This window comes from Megalobrama amblycephala, linkage group LG16, assembly GCF_018812025.1.
Source record: "Megalobrama amblycephala isolate DHTTF-2021 linkage group LG16, ASM1881202v1, whole genome shotgun sequence".
Taxonomy (NCBI): domain Eukaryota; kingdom Metazoa; phylum Chordata; class Actinopteri; order Cypriniformes; family Xenocyprididae; genus Megalobrama; species Megalobrama amblycephala.
The window spans coordinates 44,141,472-44,166,985 of record NC_063059.1 but is presented as its reverse complement, the minus strand read 5'-3'; the positions used below and the strand labels follow the sequence as shown (position 1 = coordinate 44,166,985).

At 36.3% G+C, this 25,514-nt stretch overlaps 2 protein-coding genes across 2 annotated transcripts in view; one reads left to right on the top strand and one right to left on the bottom strand.

Annotated features, from left to right (window-relative positions):
* The first annotated feature begins 3,304 nt into the window (after positions 1 to 3,304).
* LOC125248299 (protein LSM14 homolog A-like) lies at positions 3,305 to 9,627 on the top strand. The gene is made up of 5 exons (XM_048160018.1): positions 3,305 to 3,343; positions 3,660 to 3,853; positions 3,946 to 3,984; positions 4,109 to 4,340; positions 7,416 to 9,627. The coding sequence occupies exons 1-5, from the start codon at positions 3,305 to 3,307 to the stop codon at positions 7,437 to 7,439; spliced, it is 528 nt and encodes a 175-aa protein (XP_048015975.1). The 3' UTR covers positions 7,440 to 9,627.
* A 5,711-nt stretch (positions 9,628 to 15,338) lies between these two features.
* Positions 15,339 to 25,514, bottom strand: part of LOC125248298 — a 14,933-nt gene continuing 4,757 nt past the window's right edge. Inside the window, exons 2-11 of the mRNA XM_048160017.1 lie at positions 25,420 to 25,488; positions 25,259 to 25,312; positions 22,999 to 23,067; positions 22,839 to 22,898; positions 19,744 to 19,812; positions 19,598 to 19,651; positions 18,486 to 18,545; positions 18,165 to 18,379; positions 15,980 to 16,139; positions 15,339 to 15,475 (exon numbers count right to left, since the gene is read on the bottom strand). Coding sequence (XP_048015974.1) covers positions 15,378 to 15,475; positions 15,980 to 16,139; positions 18,165 to 18,379; positions 18,486 to 18,545; positions 19,598 to 19,651; positions 19,744 to 19,812; positions 22,839 to 22,898; positions 22,999 to 23,067; positions 25,259 to 25,312; positions 25,420 to 25,488 — 908 coding nt within the window. The 3' untranslated portion in view covers positions 15,339 to 15,377. The remainder of the gene's footprint in view (positions 15,476 to 15,979; positions 16,140 to 18,164; positions 18,380 to 18,485; positions 18,546 to 19,597; positions 19,652 to 19,743; positions 19,813 to 22,838; positions 22,899 to 22,998; positions 23,068 to 25,258; positions 25,313 to 25,419; positions 25,489 to 25,514) is intronic.

Below are 25,514 nucleotides of genomic sequence, written 5' to 3'. Positions count from 1 at the left end.
TTTTAAATATCAAAGTCTATTTTTATACTTTTATTTCGATAAATATGACATACATAATAATACAAATTTAGTTTAATATAATACTATTTCTACATGAAGACTGTAATGTTGTAAAAACTGACTCATGTAACGTTACATGGCATTTTTACCATAGTAAAAAAAAAATATTGTCATATTGTTATTGTCATAATTCATCTCTTTATTGCAGAACAAGATCGTCGCATACAAAAAATATACAGAGGATTTACAATAGTACTCATTGTTATAGCAGCATTAAATGAACGAAATCAAATTATTTCTCCAGGGAATAACATTAAATGAACACATACTACTTCCGTTTTGTATTTTCAATACACTCCTTACAGATTATACAATCTTAATATATTGCAGCAGTTCAGTTTAAACTGGTATGATGTAAAATGATCTCAAATCTTCACACCGTTAATTCTTCGGAGTATTATATGTGGACGTGTTACTTCCAGGTGTCCATTACTCGTAAATAAATCTCACAAGAACAATATCCATTATCATAGCCTAAACAAAGATTTCTTTTTAAAGACAATGTTCTTGTTATTCCAAATAGGCTAACAGATTTGTGTGGACACAATCGTTGTGATAAAACTCTGACAGCAATTCAAGGACACAACATTGCTAAAGTTTCTGCTCGTGGAAACCCCAACCAAGGCAGTTACAGAAAGGAAATAATAAATATCATTACCTGAAGAACCCGACTGTGTACAGGGTATCCGCGGGGCATTGAAAAGCATTAAAAGTCATTAAATGGATTTTGTGAAAATCAAGGCCTTGAATGGCATTGAAAAGCATTAAATTTCATTTATACAGGCATTACATTTTTTAGATAGTTTTGAAAAAAAACTACCAGTTTATTTTGAATAAAGCCTAAATAATTAATGATTTGCTGTTGCAAAATATGTACATTGGTGTGATACGCACACGGAACCAGTTTGGTAATTGCCTCCGGCCGGTGCGAAATTGCCATAACGCCGGTTTAGACAGCGGCGGGCTGGGAACTGTAGACAGAAGGCTGCATCAGTGTTGCCAACTTAGCGACTTTTCAGGCCCCTTTTGCGACTTTTTTTCCTAAGAAAGCGTGTTGTGACAAATACAGCGACTTGTTAACCTGATCTAGCGTCCGAGACCCCCTGGTACAACCGCACGAGCACGAGATTGCTTTTCTGCCGCAGGCGCAGGAATTCGTTCCGCCTTTCTGGTTCAGCATTGAGGATGTGCGCTCAGTCAGAGAACAAATAAAATAGATAGGCCTACTATTGCTTCTAACCTGAGTGATCATTTTACGTGTACATATAGCTAAAATCACTGCAAATGTCTATTTTATGTGTATGGTGATTTTGTCAGACAACATCTCGATTAGGCTATAAATCAGGATTTTAGTGCTGGTTTAACACGTCAGGGCTCGAACTTTACTCTCCCGACCGGACAAGGACCTTATTAAAAAGTCAATACCAAAAAAACAAACAAACAAACAAACAAAACAAACTTGGTAATCACCAAAACGGGAGTATGAAATATTTTATTTCATTTAGTGTTAGTGGCGATCCATAGTGGATAATAATAGGCTGTATAATGTACTGACGATAACAGTGTTGCGCTGTTGAGGCTCGCGCAGCATCTCGAGGAGAAATGGAAACATGAGCAAAGCACACAAAAAGAAACTTGGTTAAACATACTGCAGTAAAAATTCAAAATGTGGAGTTTACTGGTAAGTAATATCACACGACCTGTTTTGCTAAATAGGCTACCATCACGATTAAAAATGTGACACTGATTTCATACAACAGTTCAGTTAACAAATAATTAATATTAAGCCACTTACATTTTAGAAGGAACATTGACTGTTTTTGTTCTATTTTAGCACCAAAAATCGTTTCAAACAAAGTTCACAGCAGTACTACCAAAGCGCAACTCTCAGCCTTGTTTTCATTACTGATTCAGCGTTTTGAACGAATCGGTTGAGTCAAAGATTAAATGACCCATTCATTCTTGAATGAATCAGCCATTGGAATGAATCATTTGAATGAATGAATCAGTGACACTCACTTATTAAGATGGTTACTTGACGCCACCTAGTGGTGGTTTAGTTTCATTTTTAAAATATAATTTCCCCTCTAACATTTCTTATTTGTATTTTCAAAAAATATTTTAAAAAATTCCATAACATTATTTAATGCAGTTGTAATCAATCAAAAATATGCAGATTTACATACGTCAAAGCTGCAATATTCTGAAAGGATATTGCTTCAGAACAAATTTGTTTCTACCAAAAACAAAAAAAAAAATTCCGGACAAACTACTGTTTTGCTCGTACAAGACAAAATATATAGATGAAACAATTTTATTGGGAGTTTGGCTTAAAATATATTAAGTGAGCAAAAGTGTAGCAGCAGAGAAGCAAACAAATGTAAAGGGCTGACACTTGGCAGAATGCGAATGCAACAATGACATGATGAAGTTTCTAATTGCCGTATGTCGTCATCTATCGACATTTAGCGGCATATATATATGGCATTAAAAAAATAAAAAATTGCCATTAAAAAGGCATTAAAAAGCATTAAATTAGATTTGATGAAACCTGTAGAAACCCTGGTGTACCTTGAGATAAACAGTTCGCATTTAAAGTTATTAAAGCATTTTCCCGAAGTCGCCGGCGTGATGGTAAGAAACAACTGACACTGCTGCGGATAAAATCACTGTGAAAAGGGTCTATTGAAAAAGACTTCAGTAACAAAATCTTTCCCCATACGCAGTACTCATTCCGTATCAGGGAACCAAGGTTACAATAGTAACGGAGTACGTTTGGTTGGAAAGAATGTCACAAAACATATTAAGACCTTTTAAGATAAATTATTAGTGTATTTATATGTTTGATAAGGAGGATCAGTGAAAATGACAAACTAATCATGTGCCTTTCAGTAATGTTTATAATGAAGCTGCTGATGTCAGTAGNTTGCACAGCAATAATTGAATCTTTGATGACTGAATAAGTGCAGTTCACCTTTATTGCCACAAGGTGGCAATGTCTGATACACAATAATGAAGTGACGTTTCACTCATAGTTACTGCAGGCAGAAAACAAAAGAATATGAAGTATCATCTGCAAAACTTGAAATGACTCAGTGATTTACTCCAGAGCAAGTACTGAACACAATCAAATATTACTGTCACTTGATGGTGGATCTGGTGTCGAAGCTGTCAGTGATCAAAATATTGATTTTGACGATGTTGAAAATGATTGTTTTGAGATTGTTTGTATGAGATTAAAAATATGAGCCAGATGCTGAATGTACTGACGAAGACAGTGATGGTATAAAACATCAAAGCACTTCATATTCTTGTAAAACATGACAAACGATTGAAACAATGATTGAATTTTTATTTGAAGTAAAACTAATTTGACATTACGAAGTGTCCATAAGTGTTTAAAAAACAGTGAAATGTGAAAGTGTATTCGGCACTTAAGTGGCCTTTTATTTAATACATTATCTGCAAGTACAGTGCACTTTTTAATACTTTTAATATCTGAAGTGCACATTCAATATAATTAAGCACTTTTTTTTTTTTTACAAAAAGGAAAGCAAATGGCATTATCATGCTGTAGTCTAATTGATATGCAGGTATAGTTCTCTGTAATAATTGTGGATGTTTGTTCAGATGAGAAGCCCGATAAAGCTTTGAATGGCGAGGATAAGGGTGATTCAGGGGTCGACACTCAGAACAGTGAAGGAAACGCTGAGGAGGAAGATCATCTCGGACCAAAGTGCTACTATGATAAATCCAAGTCCTTTTTTGACAACATCTCCTGTGATGATACAAGGTCAGATCACACAGCTTTAATATGAGCCTCCATTTGTAAAATGTCTGTTGTTACATGATGCGACAATCATGATCTTACCTGATTCTAAACAGGAAGGCGGCCGAGAGGTCTGGAGGATCAGGTTTCCCCCGGTGAGTACAACAGAAGCCAAAACTACTGTATGGCAGAGGAAGTAAAGCCTCAGTTTGTATAGAAACTTGCTACAAGCACTTTGTAAAATGTTTTTGATCTTGTTCTCATTTCTCGGCTAATCAGAGAGAGGAGGAATACCTGGGCAGAAGAGCGGCGGATGAATGCAGAGACGTTTGGCATCCCGTTAAGACGGGGTCGCGGAGGCTTCAGAGGTCGTGGCGGCATGGGCTTCAGAGGGGGCCGGGGCCGTGGATTCAGTCGGGGGTCGTTTGGATCATACCCTGGAGGAAGTGGGTTTAGAGGAGGATTCAGAGGAAGTCAAGGAGGAAGAGAGTTCTCAGATTTTGAATACCGGGTAATGAATGAGGCAAAAATGATTCTTGTGAGAAGGATCAATAGTTCACATAAATGTACTTTTAAAATATATGGTGCTTTCCACTAGTAGGGCACAAATTGTTGGCTCATTTTTTAAAAACATAAGAGAGCAGGAGCTAGTTTTAAATGCATCAAATGTCTGTTCCCCTAAACCCACAAAAAAGGGCTTTGGACTTGGATCTCGGCTTACCTTGAGCATCGTGAATTTATAGAATGATAAAAATGGTTTTCCCCACAACTGAATTTAAAGCTGCAGTACAGAACTTCTACTTCTCTATCGCCATCTCTTTTTGAAACACAAAATTGCAAGTTCCTTGCAGAGTTTTTTTTAAAAAAATTTTATGGGTTGTTTCAGCACTGCTCCTGTGCAGATGAATCTGATCATCGATATGACAATAACTGCCTTACTAAGCATTTATCTGAAAAAATGACATCTGTCAACATTTGATGCTTTTGTTCTGACCAAATGTAAACATAAAGACAAATGACCTCAAACTGACATTTCCTGTGGAATCAGACCTGACAGCTCAAATTATAAATTATTTTTATAAGCTTACCATTGTGAATCAGGGTAAGGTAAGAAGACAGTTTTGAACACTTATGTCTTATGTATTTGCTTAAAGGTGCCCTAGAATTAAAAATTGAATTTATCTTGGCATAGTTAAATAACAAGAGTTCAGTACATGGAAAAGACATACAGTGAGTCTCAAACTCCATTGTTTCCTCCTTTTTATATAAATCTCATTTGTTTAAAAGACCTCCGAAGAACAGGCGAATCTCAACATAACACCGACTGTTGCGTAACAGTCAGGGTGTACGCCCCCAATATTTGCATATGCCAGCCCACGTTCCCAACATTATGAAAGGCATTAGACAAGGGCAGCCAGTATTAACGTCTGGATGTGCACAACCAAATCATCAGACTAGGTAAGCAAGCAAGAACAATAGCGAAAAATGGCAGATGGAGCAATAATAACTGACATGATCCATGATATCATGGTATTTTTAGTGATATTTGTGAACTGTCTTTCTAAATGTTTCGTTAGCATGCTGCTAATGTACTGTTAAATGTGGTTAAAGTTACCATCGTTTATTACTGTATTCATGGAGACCAGAGCCGTCACTATTTTCATTATTAAACACTTGCAGTCTGTGTAATGCATAAACACAACTTCATTCTTTATAAATCTCTCCAACAGTGTAGCATTAGCCATTAGCCACGGATCACAGCCTCAGATTCATTCAGAATCAAATGTAAACATCCAAATAAATACAATACTCACATAATCCGACGCATGCATGCAGTATGCATGACGAACACTTTGTAAAGATCCATCTGAGGGTTATATTAGCTGTGTAAACTTTGTTTATGCTGTTTAAGGCAAGCACGAGCTCCGTGGGCGGAGAGTACGAGATTTAAAGGGGCCGCAGCCTGAATCGGCGCATATTTAATGATGCCCCAAAATAGGCAGTTAAAAAAATTAATAAAAAAAATCTAGGGGGTATTTTGAGCTGAAACTTCACAGACACATTCAGGGGACACCTTAGACTTATATTACATCTTGTAAAAAAACATTCGATGGCACCTTTAAACTGATTTTTATTTTTTTTTTAACCAAAAAAGTTTCATACTGTAGTTTTATTTTAAAAGAATGTGCAACCCTGTTATGGCATGATTTCCCCCCTTTTAAACAATGAAGCATTTCATTAAATTGTGACACAAAGGAAATGACATCATTTATTAACATGGTGAATGGAAAAATATCTACTTTCTGTATTTTATTCCCCATTGTAGGCCTGATAGTAGGGCTGCTCGATGATGGCAAAAATCATCACGATATCTTTGGTCAATATTGAAATCATATGATCGAAGTCTCGTTTCATGATATGAGTGATTTTAAATGGCAATGAAATTTCAGAATTATTGATTGAAACAGTCAGCAATACAATAAGAACAAGGAAACGACAAATAAAAAAAATACAACAGAACAAGAATACAAGTTAAATAAACAGTGCTTTAGTGTCCAGTGAACAGTGTCTCTTAATGTGATTTTAATAGCATTGTTTAATATCAAGCACGTCCCGCAGTTTAGCAACAGTAGACTGAATTTTACAACACTCACTTACTTGGCTGATTTGGATGTTAATTTTGTCTTAGGAAGTAACGAAAGCGCACCACCATGAAGGAAAGGATGGTGCACTGGGCAGAATGCGGCAGCGACACAATCGTTTCACGTCGATTATATTGTTTTCATAATCATTGGTAGCTGAAATTGACAAATCAGTTACGATTAATTGCACAACCCTACCTGATAACATTTAAGCACAACCATTCAACTTTGTTGCCAAATTTACTAAAAGAGAAATTCTTAAATGTATGGGAAATATAAGTACTATTAAGGCCCCGATATACTTCAAACAAAGTTCTTTTTCGTTCTTCGTTTAGGAGTAAAACGAAGTTCGAAATACGTGACCAGCGATATACTGTTATTGAACATCTGACGCCGCCCACACTGCCGAGATCGACGGTTTGATGAATATGTAAATGCATGCTGTGCACTTTCTTCTCGGTAACAAAATAAACGCAACAAAAACTCAACAGACGAAATGAGTCAGAGAAGAGTTCCACGCGAATGAAGGCGGAGCCTCAGCACACACCTATTACATTATTGTCACGGACAAATGGTAGTATGAAGGTGTTTTGCAACTTTTCCTGAAAGTTCGCTTTGGCAGGCCGTTTCGAACTTCCAAAAAGAACACAAAACGAACTTCGTTTTGGCCTGATTTTGTTTGAAATGACGTCACATCAGTTCGTTCTTCGATTTCGTTTGCAGTATATTAGGGCCTTTAGTCAACGTTTGGTTGCAGATTAGACCCTTGAGTGTTCAACCCTGTTCTTTTTTTTTTTTTTTTTTTTCTGTTTTTATTTGTTATATTTAATGTTTTTCGTTAGAATCAGGTGTTAAATATAGAAAAAAATGAATTTAAAAGAACTTTTTCCTTTATTTTTTTTTTAATGAATAACCAATCACTGTTTTTGTCTTTGTTTCTCCAGAAGGATAACAAAATCGCTGCATAGTGAACACAGGAAATGGATTCAGAAGACCTGACTTGTGTGGGAACTGCGTTTCAGGTCACAACGTGGAGATAAATGTACGTGTTGTAAATCTGTCACCAGCACTGGGGTTCGACTGCTTGAAACCTGGATATTAAAGAAGCATCTACTCTATTTCTTCCTGAGGAGTGGAACACATGCAATCTTTCGAATTGTTAATTTGAGAATAATATTTCAAGATGGATTCAAATATATTATGGTTTCTGAGGGACTTTTTTGTTGTTGACCTTCCATGCTCAACCTGAATTTGATATACTGCTGCTTACAGCTAACGGATTATCTATAACGACACATTGTGATGATTTTGATCACTGAATGAGCTTTATTTTTGACTTGATTTGCTATAAAGTATCTTACAGTGTATTTGGCATCAGAATAGACCGCCTGGAAGTGATATTACCATATTTTTCTAATGTAATTTCATTCTTCAACCCCCAAAATCACTATTCCTGTAGTAAGTAGGGATTTTTAAAAAAAAAATATATATATATAGAAACGTGGTACATCTGACTTGGATTTATTTGGATGTGTTCATCCCTTGTAAGAGGTCTATAGTTTAAAGTGAGCTTCCTCGAGCTTTGAGGCGAGTGTCAGTATTGATCGTTCACTAAAGGACATTTTAGATAAAATGGAAAAAAAAAAGAAAAAAAAACACGGAAATGCTGCGTTTGAGGGAAATTACTTTTCGAATATGTAATGGCACAATTTCAACTAAAATGACACGATATGGTCAACCAATGCAAAGTGACTCAGCGATATGTTTATATATTATATGGATTTATATTTGATGAGGTACACTTTGCAGCATGTAGCACTTTGTAGCAGATGTTCACTGATGAGTGAATGTCCATCTTTACTTAGACAACAATGCTACTCTGTGAATCTACGAAAATCTGTACTGCAGTTACTTTGACGACGTGTTTTGTCACTTTTGAGCTTTCGCCACTAACAGTTCTATGGCTGTCGTTCAACATCGAGGTCGTATATTCGTCACGTCGTAAAACTGACATATCTACACTGAGCCTAGAGCTCGCTGGGAAGTGAGTCGTTACGATTCTTTTAGATATTTGAGAAGTTAATTAATTAGCGCTACTTCCTAGTGGGTCGTTTCTTCTGCTTTCTATCTTTAATGTGACCGGAAGCTGGATATGTTGTGTAGAATTATTATGCAGGCGCCGTTTAGCTTTTCCCATCTCTGCTGTGTTTAATAATCACTGACTGCACTAGCATGATGTCATAGTGACACGTAACCTCATGCAGCTTTACCTGACGTGCACATCGTGATGTCATATCCACACCTGTAGATCACTCAAGATGTCACTATGTCGAGTTTTGTAATCAACTTTATTTTTGGTCTCGGACATCTTTTCCTCGCAGTGAATTGCTCATGTTAGATTGATTTGTGTCACTAAAGTTGAAGGTTTGATCTTTTAACGGGGCAGTTTTGATTATCCGTTCACTTCAGATCTGGTTGTGTAGCGTATGGTCATGACATCACTGCAAAAATGTTTCGTCTTGTTAAATGTTTGTTGAAACTGTTGGGATATTTGGGCAAGTTGATGATGAAATAAACTTTGTTTTCAGATTATATATTAAAGTCTGTAAGACCCAAAACACTTTGAGTTTTGGTGTTTGTATGAAATATCCTCTTGCACTTTTCAAGCTCTTAAATTGAGAGAACAGACGCTTTGTTCCAGAAATACACATTTGAATTTGACTAGAGTGAATCATCTGAAGCACATGCAGTAATGGAGCTGTGTGGAATTAATTGGTCAATATGAACAATATATAGTAAAATTAGGACCGTTACAGTAAAAGGATCCAGCTTGTATTATTAGTTAGTTCGTTTAATGCCCATTTTAGAGACCATGTATTGCAGTTTTACATTTGTGTAAATTCCAGTTGTACATTTTGTTCAATGTTGGAACAGTAATATTCTCGTGTAAACAGGAAGTTGCTGCATGCAGGTCTTGTCACAAACCACCAATATAGGCAGTGCTTGTGAGGCAAATACTGTTCTGGAAATGTCTTGTGATAAACACACAATCCTTCCTTCAGGGTGACACTTTCATTTTGAACCTCAGCATGGCATCTGTTCATAACTACATGTAAAGAGGTTTTTACTAGATGCAAGAATAAAATGTTTACTATCTGTTGTGTGATTTGTTCACTTCTTTGGGTTGAGCTGTCTTTACGCTCTATACGTTACTCTTGCATATTTTTAAAATGAGTACTTCTTACAGAAATAATATACTTTAAGTGCAAACTGAATGTAATGATTTCAGACATTATTGCAAATTGAAAATGCAGTTTAGAGGTAAATGCAGTTAGTTGAACTTGAACATACAATTCAGTTGTATTTGAAATATTTAAAGTATACTGACTAAACAGTTTGTCACTTCATGTATGTCATGTGTTTACATGTTAAATTTGTAATGAAGTTGCAATTTAGTACATTTAAAATAGTAACTTTAAATATATCAAATGACACTATAAAATTATAATCGAGAAATTTGTGCTTTAGTGTGTTCGTAATATAATAGTTATGCTTTAAAGCATGACAAAATATTGTTTTAAAATGGTTATTTTAGTATAATTGGGATGAATAACTTTATTAATATTTTGAATGTTTATTTTTGTCTTTCATTTTAAATTTCGCTAAAGCTGTAAGCAAATGAAGTTTTGCGAAGGAACACAAAACTTGCGAGAGAACGCAAAGCATCAAAATATATTTTTTCCTCCACTGTCTTTTTTCCCCATTACTTTTCCATATAGGTTTTATATATATATATATATATATATATATATTTTTTTTTTTTTTTTTTTTTTTTTTTATTTCAACAAACGTGTGTTGTTGTTTTTTTTATGGTTTTAGTTTCAGTTAATAACCTGATATAAAACTGTTAATTTGACATTACAAAGTCCACTTTAGGGTGTATTCACACCTGTCTTGTTTGGTTCGATTGAATCAAACTGAAGTTCGTTTCCCCCCTTGGTGTGGATTTTTTGGGCAGGTGTGAATACAGCAATCTCACTTAAGTGTGGACCAAACAAACTGGTACAGTTAGAACACAGTTGGTTTTGTTTACAAATTTTGGTTCACTTGCAAAAAGGGCAGTGTAAAAGCGAACCATAACAAACAAAAAAATGAACATTGTATTTGGTCCGGACCAAAGCAAGTGAACAAGCGGACTTTCCTGGTGTGAATTCCTGAGTGTGTTAAGAAAAATAGTCATGGAAACAAGCTCTCTTTAATTGCAGTTACATGGCCTTTTATTTCATTAATATTACTTTGAAGTACACTACAAGATGGTTTGAAGTACACTACAAGAGCACATTCAATACAGTTAAGTGCACTTCTTTTTCACAATGGCCAGTCTTAAAATTCTGTGCACTTATGAAATAGTTTTGAATATAATAAAAATTATTTTTAGTTTTAATGTTAAACAAGCTGGCATTCTTATAGCTCCAGTTACACAAACTTTTGTTTTGTTTTGTGATTGGTTCCATCTTGTGGTGACATAAACCAGAAAATGTTCACTGTGATGTAATAAAAATAATAAAAGAAATTTATGTTTTAAAACACTGTCACTTAATGGAAAACATTGCTACAGTTTCATGCCAACCTTTAGAACTTCAGTAGCAAAAATGAAAATCACATTCCTGCATAAATAAATGTGCAGGAAGATAAACAATTAAATAAATACATAAATAATTAGATGCACCCATCAATTCAAAAATAATACAACATAAAACAAATGGATGGGGAAATGGAAAAATGTAGGCAATGCAAAATTGAAAATGTATTTTTATTCTATATTTTTGTTTTTCTGGGGGTACGTGAACAAAATAGTTAATTTAATTCTACCTTAAAATAATATTAAAATCGAGCATGTATTTCTAACTGCCAAAATGTCGTAAATCCAGTACATTTAATGAAATTACCTCATCATTTGCAGTCAAAATGACTGTATCCACACAAGCAGCATGCATATGATAGATTGCGTGCAGTCTGCTGCATTATATCGCGCTAAATTACTGCCGTTCTCGACAACGCACCTTTGTAAAAGTAGAGATTAAGCACTTACTCGCATGAAGAACAAATATAGACACAGATAATGGATTGATATCGATTAAGACTCAAACTTTCTTCGATACAAAAACATACCTTGTGTGAGTTCTTGTATTTAATGATGATAACGAGCAAGAATGCATTTGTTCCCAAATATCCACATGACTGCAAACGTGACATATATACAACAGGTCAAAAAACAAAATGTACATTTTAAACACAGTACTGTCAGTATTTACTCTATTTTGCAATGAAATAATAGTTCTGACGAAAACCACAGCAGAACTACAACACACGTCTGTGTTTCGCGAACAATTCTGCGGCTTTGAACGAATCGTGAGTCAATGATTCAATGATTCATTCACAGCCAAATGCTTCGTTACTGAATGAATGACTCGATGACTCATAAAAACAGTGACTTGCTGCCACCTACTGGCGGTTTTAGTTTAATATTTAAAAGTATCACTTAGTTTTATCATCATTGCATATTTCTCTATTGAAAATTTTTTATTTAAAACTTTATTTATTTTAGTTATTCATAAAGCTAAAAAAATGCACTGGAAATTCAATTTAGGGGGCAAATGTTGTCGCTTAATTGTAAAGGTGTGACTGCAGTCGAAGTGGAAGAGGGATGGTAATCCCTTCAGGGGGTACTCCAAGCTAAAAAGTTTGGGAACCACTGTCATAAACCAACACAATAAAAGCAGCCACGCCCCAATAATGGACTTCACTTGTAGAGGGAGCTTAAAACACAATAACAGACATCAGTACATCGCTGTAAATATACATTAATATTGCCTGAATGTGGCAGAGATTGACTCAGGAAACTTCACTGCTGACGTACCTGAACAACAAACGACAGCGATCGGTAAGATCACTTTCAGATGCTGAAGCATGTTGTGGAGTGACGGCAGGAGTGGACGGAACTACAGAAATGTGAATAAATCATCAGTAAGAGGTCATATTTGTCAGTGTTATGTGTTGAATAAGAGTTTGTCAGTTTATTGTGATGTCAGTCAGACACATCAGTGCTGATACTTCAATCATTAAGAATTCTCATATCTTATATATTACACCCTTTCCTGACAGACTTATAAAGTCCATTAAAAAAGTAAATTATTATTATCTATGAATTCCCATATCATACTCTCCCAGCGTTCGTCTACTCGCAGTTCTTTTACTTGTTTTGATATTAACTCATCTGCTGCTCCATGGGTGTCTCTCAAATAAGGTTAAATGAAACTTTCTTTCGTCCTAACTGATTGTAAAGGGTTTGTTACACAAAGCTTTTCAATACAGTGTAAGTTGGTTGCAGCCATCTGGTGGTCCAAACAAAGACTAGAGCCTACAAAACTGTAGTCTACAATAACCATGTTTTGTTGTTGTTGTAGTAAAACCACGTTAACTTTCGTAAGGGTGGGCCCACAGCATTTAATATTCATTCAAATTGCGTTTTTCAGTCCACTTAAAGGTGCTAAAGAGGATCTTTTCGTCGACTGAGAAACCAAAGACTTGTTACTGAGTTTTTGAAATGAGCGCATGCGTAAGAATTTCGAGGGAACGCCTCCCAAAACTCGTGCACGAGAGTGTTTACCACTGGCATTCGCTGTGTCGTGTTAGTGGATTCATTATGTCGGACTCACCACAGGTAACTCATAATCTGCAGCTGTTACTCCTGTCTCCTGACAAAAACATTGCATGCAGCGCCTGTGGAGTGAGGAAAGTTACTGGAGCGCGCAGCCGCGATCGTCTCTCACAAGGAACGCCATGGCAGTGATTGACAAGCCAGAGGGCCAATCGTTTTGGCTGATGTTTTTAAGGCCCTACCTCGTGCACAGATGATGTATATTAATATTATTCCTTTCAGTGCACCTAATAAATAGTCTTTTATCAGTTAGTAAAGACAGTTTCAAGTAATATTGCAAAAATGTATAAAACAAAACATCCTCTTTACCACCTTTAAGAACTGAATATTCAGAATGACATTTTGATACTCCAATTGAGTTATTTTGTCCATTCAATCCAAGTGAGTTAGTATGTTCAATTCTTTCAATTCATTCTTTGAAGTCTTGGATCTCACCACTGGCTGTGTGCCTGTCATGCCACCAAGATGGGCACTGGGCGGACAATGGCCTTGAATCAGACGGAGGTCTGATTCAGCCAAATGTTTATGAGAGGGCGTTTCTGGACATATCTGTTGCTGATTTCTGTATGTCACCATTTATTCACTCAATCTGTTTACGTTTACCATAGTCACATTTAGTTTTTAGCTTTTCCACACCCTATGAATCTGCAGTGCTTCTGTTCAGATGTTTTTATGCATATTTTGAATTTATGCATAAAAACAGCTGGATTGGAAACATGACTACTGTTACATTATGTTGAGAATTTATATTATGCTAATTTAATTTAATTTTCATATTGTTCAAACTGTTGAAAAAATGTTTTATAAAATAAATTGACATTGCCCCCAAAAATATTCGAAACAATTCAAGTTTATACTGTCGGGTTACTTTTAAAACATTTGATGAAACTGAAATTCTCAATTTAAAATGAAAATGTAATTAAATTTTTTTTTTTTTTTTTTTTTTTTTGCAAAGATAAAGGACAAAATATGTTTGCAGTTACTTATTAACAAGGTCATAGTCAGGTATATTTAAAGCGGAACTCAGTAAGATTTGCGAAGCTCCCCCTACAGGTTCCTTCAGTGAATCACACACAACGACTACAACGCTCACCAGCGCAGTAGTTTTGCAAATACAGTACAAGAAATCTCGATGGAGGTGAGTAATTTTCGAAATTGTCTTATAAAGTCATAATACATTGTTTTTGAATTACCGTAAAGCATTTTGTCACTCTCGCGTGAACGTGAACATGAGGCGAGATTGTGTCGGGTCAGCGCAGCTCAACTTGCAAGTGCTGTATTCTGGCGTAGACGTGCCAGAGGGTGTTAGTGCTCGCCTCAAACACACCACTACAAGTCAATTAACCATTTAGAAAACTATTTATGAAGGTAAAAAGGTTACTTAGTTCTGCTTTAATAAAAACAAGACTAACACAAAAAAATCTAGCTTGTACTTGTTGTGTTACTTTCGTCCCACCCGACGGGGTCGAAAGTAACAATGTCCCAGCTAACACACGACGTAACAGTTACGTAATGTAGGCCTATTGGTACTTTTTGGTAATGTCATTACTAACTGACAACGTAACTACGACGTCGCATGCCAGTAATTTCATTACCTTCAGATTACCATCTCACAAAAAATATAAAATTGAAATATATGAAATATATGTTAGCAAAATGTTATGCTAGCATCCCAGATAGCACACGTACGTCGTGCAGACATCTGTGCGACGTCGTCATTTTCGTCTGGAAGACGTATATTTTAGAGCGTTTGCTCATCTGCAATACGTCGCCGAGACGTCCCTGCCAGCTGTTAGAACGACGTCTAGGCGATGTCTATATGACGTTAATAATTTAGAACGTCGGCAATCCGCTCTTTTACAGACGTTTATCAGATGTTTATACGTCTGCAAGACATCTGATTTATGTAGCCCAGACATCGTTTTAAGATATGATTCCTCCCATTAATAAAATTAACCCCCATAAAATCCAGCCACATCCTCACATGATTAAATAACCACGCTGTTCTGAACCTACAATAAAACACGCATTTGTTGATGGTTTTAAAAATATTTATTAGGCAAAAAAAAAACGTATTATATTGATTACAACTTTTAATTAATTCTAAAAACTATATTAACATAACGGCATATTCAAACAAAACAATAAACAATTAAATAAATTAAGAATAAAATTAAATAAACAATTACTCCCTCCCTGGAGCCAAGCGGAGGAAATCTTTTATATATTTTTCCGCCTCTGCTTCTGTTGGTGACGGCAGGACGGGATTCCTCATGGCTGAAGCTGCATGTAAAAAACAAACAAACAAAAACACTTTATTTTTTAAAACGAATAAATCTGCCAAAAGAGAGAGCCTATCAGCGAGTTCTCTTCCTGCGCGAGTCTATGTGATGCTGCGTGGAGAAGACACGTGTCCTGACGAGTTGTGAGGGAAAATGTGCTTAAGGTAAGTATAAAACAAATATATTTTAATACTAATCGTGTGGTGTCTGTGATCGGTTATATAATAACCTTGAAATGACGTTATGTTGATTGAGTTGATCATGATAATCACCTAACGAGCGAGTTGTGCCCGTTTTTGTGGTTGGGCAACGACACTTAAACTGATCGGTTAACCCAAGGTTCGTTAAACAAAGCCATTATATTTGTTAACTATTTTTTAAAATGGCACTTTACTGTTGGTATTACCACATGTTTGATTATGTTTGACTCATGAACATGTTTGCCAAGTACTTAACTTAACGCTGTAACTTCCCGCCTATTGGATCTAATGCATGTACAACGTACCGGTTAACAGTGACCCGACGTTTGTCCTCCTTATCCCCCGCTTGTCACCTCTCCCACACCAGTTCAGTTGGCGGGCGACGTTGGTGCTGAAGACCTTTGTGCAGATTCTCCAGACGGTCTTTTTCATTGTTGGCCCGCCGCTGATGGATAATCTGTTCACCTTCAACAGGTACATTTAAATACGTTTTAGCAAAGAAATGGACCTCTTCTGTACTGTACTAAACACTAGTACCCGTCAAATGTTTGGAATTAATCTTATGTAATGTTTTTGAAAGTCTGTTCATGTTCACCGATTGCATTGATTTGATACAAAATTTAATCCAACAGCAAACATTTTTGTAATATTCATATGAACTGTTTACTATTTTGAAAAGCAATTCTTGCTTTGCAAAGCTGAATTTTCAGCAGCACATGATACTTCAGAAATCAATCTAATATGCTGATTTTCTGCTCAAGAAACATTTCTGATTATTATTAATGTTGAAAGTTGTGCTGCTTCATAGTTTTGTGGAAACTGTGATAAACTACCTCTCAAAAGTTTAGGGCAGGAATGGGCAAACTTGGTCCTGGAGGGCCACTGTCCTGCAGAGTTTAGCTCAAACCCCAATTAAACACCTGAACCAGCCCATCAAGCTCTAATTAGGCTGGAAGGAAACTTTGAGGCAGGTGTGTTGAGGCAAGCTAGAGCTAAACTTTGCAGGACAGTGGCCCTCCAGGACTGAGTTTGGAGACCCCTGGTTTATGGTGAGTAACAATTTTAATAAGCAAAATCAAAAATGACAAACACATTTATAACATTTCAGAAGATTTACATTTCAAATAAATGCTGTTCATTTGAACTTTGTTCATCAAAGAATCCTAAAAAAGAATCGCTGTTTTCTCAAACATGAAGTGGAAAAAACTATTTTAATGTAGATAATAAGAACCATAACCAATAATTGATCACCAATAGTAACTGCTAATATCCAAGCATAAAAACGGCTTATGAGAATGTCATGTGACACTGAAGACTGGAGTAATGATGTTGAAAATCAAGCTTTGATCAGAATAAATGAAATTTACAAAATATTCAAATAGAAAAATTATTTAAAATAGTAATAATATTTAAAGGAACACTTTTTTGAAAAAAGGCTCATTTTCCAACTCCCCTAAACTTACCGTTTTCAAACCTACAGGTCACAGGCGCTGCGTAATATCATGAAATGGATTCGAAAACGGTAAAACTCAACTGTTTAACTCTAGGAGAGTTGGAAAATGAGCCTATTTTCAAAAAAAAGTGGAGTGTTCCTTTAACTGTTAAAGGGTTAGTTTACCCAGAAATGAAAATCCTGTCATGTATTACTCTCCGTCATGCCGTTCCACACCCGTAAGTCCTTCATTAATCTTCAGAACACAAATTAAGATATTTTTGTTGAAATCCGATGACTCTGTGAGGCCTGTATAGCCAGCAATGACATTTCCTCTCTCAAGATCCATAAAGGTACTAAAAACACATCTAAATCAGTTCATGTGAGTACAGTGGTTCAATATTAATATTATAAAGCCACGAGAATATTTTTGGTGCGCCAAAAAAACAAAATAACGACTTATTTAGTGATGACCGATTTCAAAACACTGCTTCAGGAAGATTCAGAGCACAAATGAATCAGAGTATTAAATCAGCAGTTCGGAGCGCCAAAGTCACGTGATTTCAGCAGTTTGGTAGTTTGACGCACAATCCGAATCATGATTCGACACACTGATTCATAACGCTCCGATGCTTCCTGAAGCAGTGATTTGAAATCGGCCATCACTATATAAGTGTTTTTTTGTTTTTTTTTTGGTGCACCAAAAATATTCTTGTCGCTTTATAATATTAATATTGAACCACTGTACTCACATGAACTGATTTAAATATGTTTTTAGTACCTTTATGGATCTTGAGAGAGGAAATGTCATTGTTCCCTATGGAGGCCTCACTGAGCCATCGGATTTCATCAAAAATATCTTAATTTGTGTTCTGAAGATGAATGAAGGTCTTACGGGTGTGGAACGGCATGAGGGTGAGTAAATGACAGAATTTTCATTTTTGAGTGAACTAACCCTTTAATGTTTTCAATCTTGATTTCAAACTTTTGGCAAGTAGCATATAAACACACACACTACATTTCTTTAGTAGTTGTAGGTTGACAATTCCATTTCTTACCATTCTCTGCATAAATCCTCTGTCTGACAGACTTTGCTCCAGCCGGTCTAGATCCTCAGTGGATGCTAGAGGAAAGATTCCATCTTCCTCATCATTTTGCACTGCCACTGGGGGTAAAAAGCGCCTGTTTCCCACTAGAGACTGGACCAGTGAAGTCAGGTGGTTGATCTTCATGTCCATTTTCTCTAGTGTTTCTAGAATGGCCCTTTCTACAGCTGCAGTACAGAAGAACATTTAATTTGGCATGTAGTTTTAATTAATAAAATAATGCATTTTTCTTTTTTTTTCTTTTTTTAAGTTGATAAATAACAAATAACTTACATGTACATTGATTTGGAACCAGACGCAAGACTGGATTTTCCTGTCTCACACCAGAAGTACCTGTAAGTAAAAATTTACTGTGAGGTTTTCAATGTTTTGTGACAATGTTTTCATTGTCATGTGTGCCTCTGACTTGGTGGATGTTAGCAAGAACATATCTGGGTTACATTTCACTCTAAATAATGTGACATTTTCATGAAATGACGCCCACTCTTAATACATTTTTTGTTTGTTTGTTTGTTTCACTCTTTTACCTGGATTGGTGAAAGGGTTAGTTCACCCAATAATGAAAATCATGTCCTCAATTACTCACCCTCATGACGTCCAAACCCGTAAGACCTTTGTTCATCTTCAGAACACAAATTAAGATATTTTTGATGAAATCTGAGGGCTGTCAGTTCCTTCATACTGCCTTTGCTATGAACACTTTGACTTTTCAGAAAGTTTATAAAGAGATCAGAAAAATTCATATGGATTAGTTATCAGTCTGAAGACTTGATTGCTTTATATGATGAACAGATTCAATTTAGGTTTTTACTCTCATGTAAACATTGATCATTGATCTTACCAGTGCTGATGCCGCTCTGTCTCCTATTGCGGTCTTTGATTCTGAAATTAGCTAGCTGATGATCAATAAAATGCAGCTCATATATTTTTCTTTCATTGACGTATAATACATTAAATATGCATATAGCATGGGAATTGAAGATCGGATTTATATCCGTTTTGCAGTGACACATTTATGTGGCCAATTTAAAATCGTCCAATCTGTAAAAACGCATGAAGTGACCAGATGTAAATGGGCCCTTTATGATCGTTTGGAAGAGTTAAAGTGTCAGATGCAAAGACCATCAATGGAGGAACTGACATCTCTCAAATTTTATCAAAAATATCTTAATTTGTGTACTGAACGAAGGTCTTACAGGTGTGGAACAACATGAGGGTGAGTAATAAATGACAAATCTCATTTTGGGGTGAACTAACCCTTTAAGAGACACACTGGAGCTGAAAATGGTGGAGTTGGAAAGTAAAAACTATCAGCCTCAGCTTATTTAAGTTTTCATGATGGCATAAAACAATATATGTACAAAAATACTTTGTAGGTAACATACTCTGTTCTCTTCCTTGGTGGTCACCTGAGGGTCTCAGGACAGAAAAGGTGTGCTCTATGGATTGAACAGATGTAATTATAAGCATTAGATTGTTTAAATGTTGTGAATGTGTTTGATTTCCTCAGGCCTAATTAATGCTCTTGTACCTTGTGTGTTAGGTGGATCAACACCATAGCCGGCTCCGTGATGGTCTGCCTGAGAGATGCCCACAGTCGCTGAGAAAGGTGGAGCAGGTAAGATTTGCTTGTTACCAACACAAGTTAACAAACACTAATATTTTAACAGAAAAGCATAACACAGATTTTGGTTCACTTCTTATTATAACAGTATGGTTCATTTATTCATTATTACACTGGCATTACCAACAATCTCCAGTCAGTAAATCAGTTTGAGTACATTAAGGACTCTAATGTAGTTTTCACACTGGGGATGTGTTGTAGTCCATATTTGAGTGTGATTTATTCCTGGCACCCCCTGCAGATTTGGTCTGGTCTAGGGTACGGTACGTACTGTGATACTCATGGTGTACTGAACGTACCCCTGTCCATTCTCAAAATTCAAACAAAAACGTCCATTTTTACTCTCCTTGATATGGCATGACAGATCTCTGTACAGGCGCAAAGTGTGAGAGAAGTTTTCCTCTTTAAAGGGTTACTTCACCCAAAAATGAAATTTACACCTGTAAGTCCTTTGTTCATCTTCGCAACACAAATTAATTTTTTTTTGATGAAATCTGGGGGTTTCTGTAGTAGGGATGGGCATTTCAAACAAAAATAATATTTGAAGATCACTGGGAATTATTCAAATATTATTCGAAAATCGCACCCCTCCCCTGCATACACACATGCATGTAGGCCTACTATAATACACTACACACAGAGGGAGGGAAAGGGACAATTCATTGGGGAATAGGCTGTCTTAACCCAGCCATAGAATGATTAACTAATGACTAAACGCGTTATAACAGAACAGGCGTTGTGAACAGCCTGAATCACAGCACTTGTGTGAACATTGATTTTAACGTCTCTGTTACGTGCCACGCTAGTCTACAGTTTGTGTGTAAGACAACGTGATTGACAGCTTGTAGGTGCGTTATTGGCAGCACGCGCCACCCTCTGTTTACATGAACATATCACCATTGAGGATTTTTTAAAGATGAAACCTGTTCAATATTCTATAATTAAATCAACAAATCGATTATTCGAAAATCGTGAGACATCCCTATTCTGTAGTCAATACGACTACAGTGGTTCAACCTTAAAGGGTTAGTTCACCCAAAAATGGAAATTCTGTCATTAATCACTCACCCTCATGCCGTTCCACACCCGTAAGACCTTCATTCATCTTCAGAACACAAATTAAGATATTTTAGTTGAAATCCGATGGCTCCGTGAGGCCTCCATAGGGAGTAATGTCACTTCCTCTCTCAAGATCCATAAAGGTACTAAAAACATATCTATATCAGTTCATGTGAGTACAGTGGTTTAATATTAATATTATAAACCGGCGAGAATATTTTTGGTGCGGCAAAAAAACAAAATAACGACTTATTTAATGATGGCCGATTTCAAAACACTGCTTGAGGAAGCTTCGGAGCGTTATGAATCTTTTGTGTCGAATCATGATTCGGATCGCGGTTCAAACCCGCCAAACTGCTGAAATCACGTGACTTTGGCGCTCCGAACTGCAGATTCGACACACAGATTCATAACGCTCCGATGCTTCCTGAAGCAGTGTTTTGAAATCGGCCATCACTATATAAGTTTTTTTTTTTTTTTTTTTTGGCGCACCAAAAATATTCTCGTCGTTTTATAATATTAATATTAAACCACTGTATGCACATGAACTGATTTAGATGTGTTTTAGTGCCTTTATGGATCTTGACAGAGGAAGTGACATTACTCCCTATGGAGGCCTCACGGAGCCATCGGATTTCAACTAAAATATCTTAATTTGTGTTCTGAAGATGAACGAAGGTCTTATGGGTTTCGGCTGACATGAGGGTGAGTACTTGATGACAGAAACTTCATTTTTGGGTGAACTAACCCTTTAATAAATCATTGTGAATTCATTGAGTTTTGTTACTGTTTTCAGCTCACATTCTGACAATCAAGCATCTGAGGCAGCGTTTGTGACACGTTGTATTAGTAGTTATATTTGATTATTAAAATAAGTAATTTAATAAATGATCAATCACATCAACTCATTTTACAATCCTATTAGCCCTTTATTTAGATTAAAAAGCGGCATGTGCACTCCCTGTCATGCTGTTGGCTATATGCCACTGCAGTAAACACATATCACAGTATTAAGGCTAATGATTAATCTATCAGTTCATTTAAATGATCAGTCTTGGGTATTTGTGTAAATTGACATCCCTAATTACCACTTACAGTACATCCAGAAAGTATTCACAGCGCTTCACTTTTTCCACATTTTGTGTTACAGCCTTATTCCAAAAGTGATTAAAACAATACCCCACCATGACAATGTGAAAGAAGTTTGTTTGAAATCTTTTCAAATATATTAAAAATAAAAAAATTAAAACAAATCTCATGTACATAAGTATACACAGCCTTTGCTCACTACTTTGTTATAGCACCTTTGGCACCAATTACAGCCTCAAGTCTTTTTGAGTATGATGTGGTAAGCTTGGCACACCTATTTTTGGGCAGTTTCTTTCGTTCTTCTTTGCAGGACCTCTCAAGCTCCACCAGAGAAATGCTGGAGCTCTGTCAGAGTGACTATTGGGTTCTTGGTCACCTCCCTGACTAAGGCCACATTCACACTGTCAGTTTTTGGGATTGACAATCGCATTTACTTACAGGTGTCAGTCTTAAAGTCTCGTTCACACAGCAACTTACAGTAGCGTCCGGAACACAGTAGCGTCTGTATGAACGTCCAACGAGAGTCAAACCCATATTCTCTTACTAGTAACCATAACAACAGTGACCAACATAACATTAAAGATGGCGACGTCCATAAAACTCAAAAGTATTATCACTTTTGCATACCCTCTGTACTTATGCACGTGTGGTTTTTTTTTTTTTTTTTTTTTTTTTTTTTAATAAATTTGCAAAGATTTCAAACAAACTTCTTTCATGTTGTCACTTGTTTGTAGAATTTTTGAGGGGAAAAAATGTATTTAATCCTTTTTTGAATAAGGCTGTAACTGAGAATACTTTCTGGATGTATTATATATCTGCACAAAATGTTTTTTTTTTTTTTTTTTTGTTCTTACTCTGTGTTCTTCCTTGGTGGTCACAATCACCTGAGGGTCTCAGGACAGAAAAGGTGTGCTCTGTGGATTTGAAAAGATAATGTAATAAACAGTTTTAGATTTTGTTAAAGTTGAAATGTTTTTGGTTTCTTCCTCCCTATTGTAATTAATGCTCTTGTACCTTGTGTGTTAGGTGGATCAACACTCCAGCCGGCTCCGTGATGGTCTGGCTGAGGGATGCCCACAGTCGCTGAGAAAGGTGGAGCAGGTAAGATTTGCTTGTTATCGACACAAGTAAACACACAGAAAAATGTGTTGCTAATTGAAATTTTAGAAAAGTGTAAAATAGTGGTGGGCCGTTATCGGCGTTAACGTGCTGCGTTAACGTGAGACTCTTATCGGACGATTAAAAAAAATATTGCCGTTAATCTATTCTCAAAGTTGGGTTGGGAGCTGGATCTTTTCTACGCAAGTTATGATGACTTTCACCCTGATATTTTAGCGCGGATGTATACCTAGCCGAACTGACCCTTCGCAAAGACCTGCCCCCCTTAGTTACTGTTGCTTTATCTGTCAAGCCGTGGCGCTGTGACGCCACACACAGTAATAAATGCATCACGGAGCAAAGAGGACACTGACAACACGTCGACAGACAAGACAGAGCAGGTTACTTATGATATTTAACAAAGTCCCAGCTTTAAAACTGTGTAGTTTAAGAAATTCAAACAATAAAAACCGTTTTGTTGCTCTTTAATGTGTCGTGACCATGGTCGTGACAGATTGCTGTAATGCCTCAGCTCAAGAGGCTCGTAAACCGATCATCTCTTACTACGAGTCCATTTATAGCATCAAATAAACATGAATGAACATGAGAATCAATGTTGTTTCAAACGCGGAAAGATGTCAGTATACAAAATATAATATACAAAAGTTTAACTCTACCGAGGTTAATCTTCTAACTCCTATCTGCTTTGTCGGACAAAATGGCGGATTCCTTTTAGTCATTTGCTGCGTCCCAATTCTGTACTACGCCCTAAAAGTATGTACTCTTTCTGTTAACAAAAAGTACTTACTTTTGAGTGTGTAGCAAAAGAGTAGACAAGCTTTGGGACATACTATCACGTCATACAATTGCGTCTTTGCTCTCTGTCGCATCCAGTCACCGTAAACTGGCCTGTCAATCATCTTACATCCTCCACATTTCATTTAGTTAATTTCCTACCGTATCAGAGAGAAATGCAGCACGTTGATCTGCAGTCGCGAGTCTTTCATGTGGAGAACTCTCCTCATATTAATGCATAATGATGCATTTAAAAGTTAGTGGCCAATCAGATCTTTATAAAAGTCCACATTGGTATTTGCAGATGAAAAATAACACATATAACATTAAATAAATATTTTCTATCAGGTTGAACTGATTATTAGTCACTCAAACAGCCTCTCAGCCTCTATCTTGCATATTCGTCATGTTTTGTAGTTTTTAACACTTTTTACTCGTGTTTGTAGTTCTGAACTGAATCCTCGTCCAATGCGCAATGGGTTGTGGGCAATATTAGCCTTTATAGTGTGCACGGATCCACACTTTGAAAATCTACCGGAAATAGTAGACCATCCGGGGACTTTTGGCATACTCTTTTCAACATACTATGCTTTGGGACACACTTATTTTAATCTCACATACTATTTAGGATGGATAGTACGGACATTGGGACGCAGGGACAATTTGGGTATCTCGCATATTCTGAATGTCTTCGGCAGAATTCAAATGAGCCATTTTAATCTAGATTAATTTTGGAATTAATCTAGATTAAAATGGCTCATTTGAAATCTGCCGAAGACATTCAGAATATGTGAGAAAAAAATTAATCTGTGCGCACCACTAGTATAAAACCAAAGAATTACATGAATTACAACTAGAGATGCACCGATGTATCAGCCAATACAAGCAATTATTTCATTATTTCATATACTATCATCTGATTGTTTAGAAACTGCTGATAATCAGGACAGTTTATATGTTCTCAATCAAAACGGGCTGGAAAAAAGTGTTTAGACTGCAAATCTTGCTGTGTGTGTAAGGAAAATCAAAGTTAACACAATCAAACACATTAACAGTTAAAAATAGGGGTGTAACGATACATCGTTATATTACGATTGCGATATAAAACGCGATGATATGTATCGGCGATATGATTCGATGTGATATAGGCCCGGTTTCACAATCAGGGCTTAGGCTAAGCCAGGATTAGGCCTTAGTTATATATCTTAAAACTTATATCCTAGTTCAATTAGGATATTTATGTAGCTTTTATAAACGTACACTAGAAAAAAAACATTACTGGTGTGCATCTCCTTAGCTGTTATAAATTCACCGAAAACCACAGCTTCTTGAAGCTTATTGTTTTTTTACAACTCTGTAATAGTGATCAAATATAACTTACTCTGTGTTCTTCCTTGGTGCTCACCTGAGGGTCTCAGGACAGAAAAGGTGTGCTCTATGGATTGAAAAGATCATCTGATATTATGCTGTTTAAAATTCTGTATAGTGCTCTAAATAGCTTTTCTTGTTTCCTCCTCCTTATTGTAATTAATGCTCTTGTACCTTGTGTGTTAGGTGGATGAACACTCCAGCCGGCTCCGTGATGGTCTGCCTGAGAGATGCCCACAGTCGCTGAGAAAATTGGAGTGGGTAAGTTG

What these genes read in the sequence shown, in the direction of transcription:
- LOC125248299 (XM_048160018.1), top strand. Translation starts at nt 3,305, where the DNA reads ATGAGCCAGATGCTGAATGTACTGACGAAGACAGTGATG. An exon ending in TACTGACGAAGACAGTGATG is followed by an intron (nt 3,344 to 3,659) that starts GTATAAAACATC and finishes ATGCAGGTATAG; the next exon opens with TTCTCTGTAATAATTGTGGA. An exon ending in ATCTCCTGTGATGATACAAG is followed by an intron (nt 3,854 to 3,945) that starts GTCAGATCACAC and finishes GATTCTAAACAG; the next exon opens with GAAGGCGGCCGAGAGGTCTG.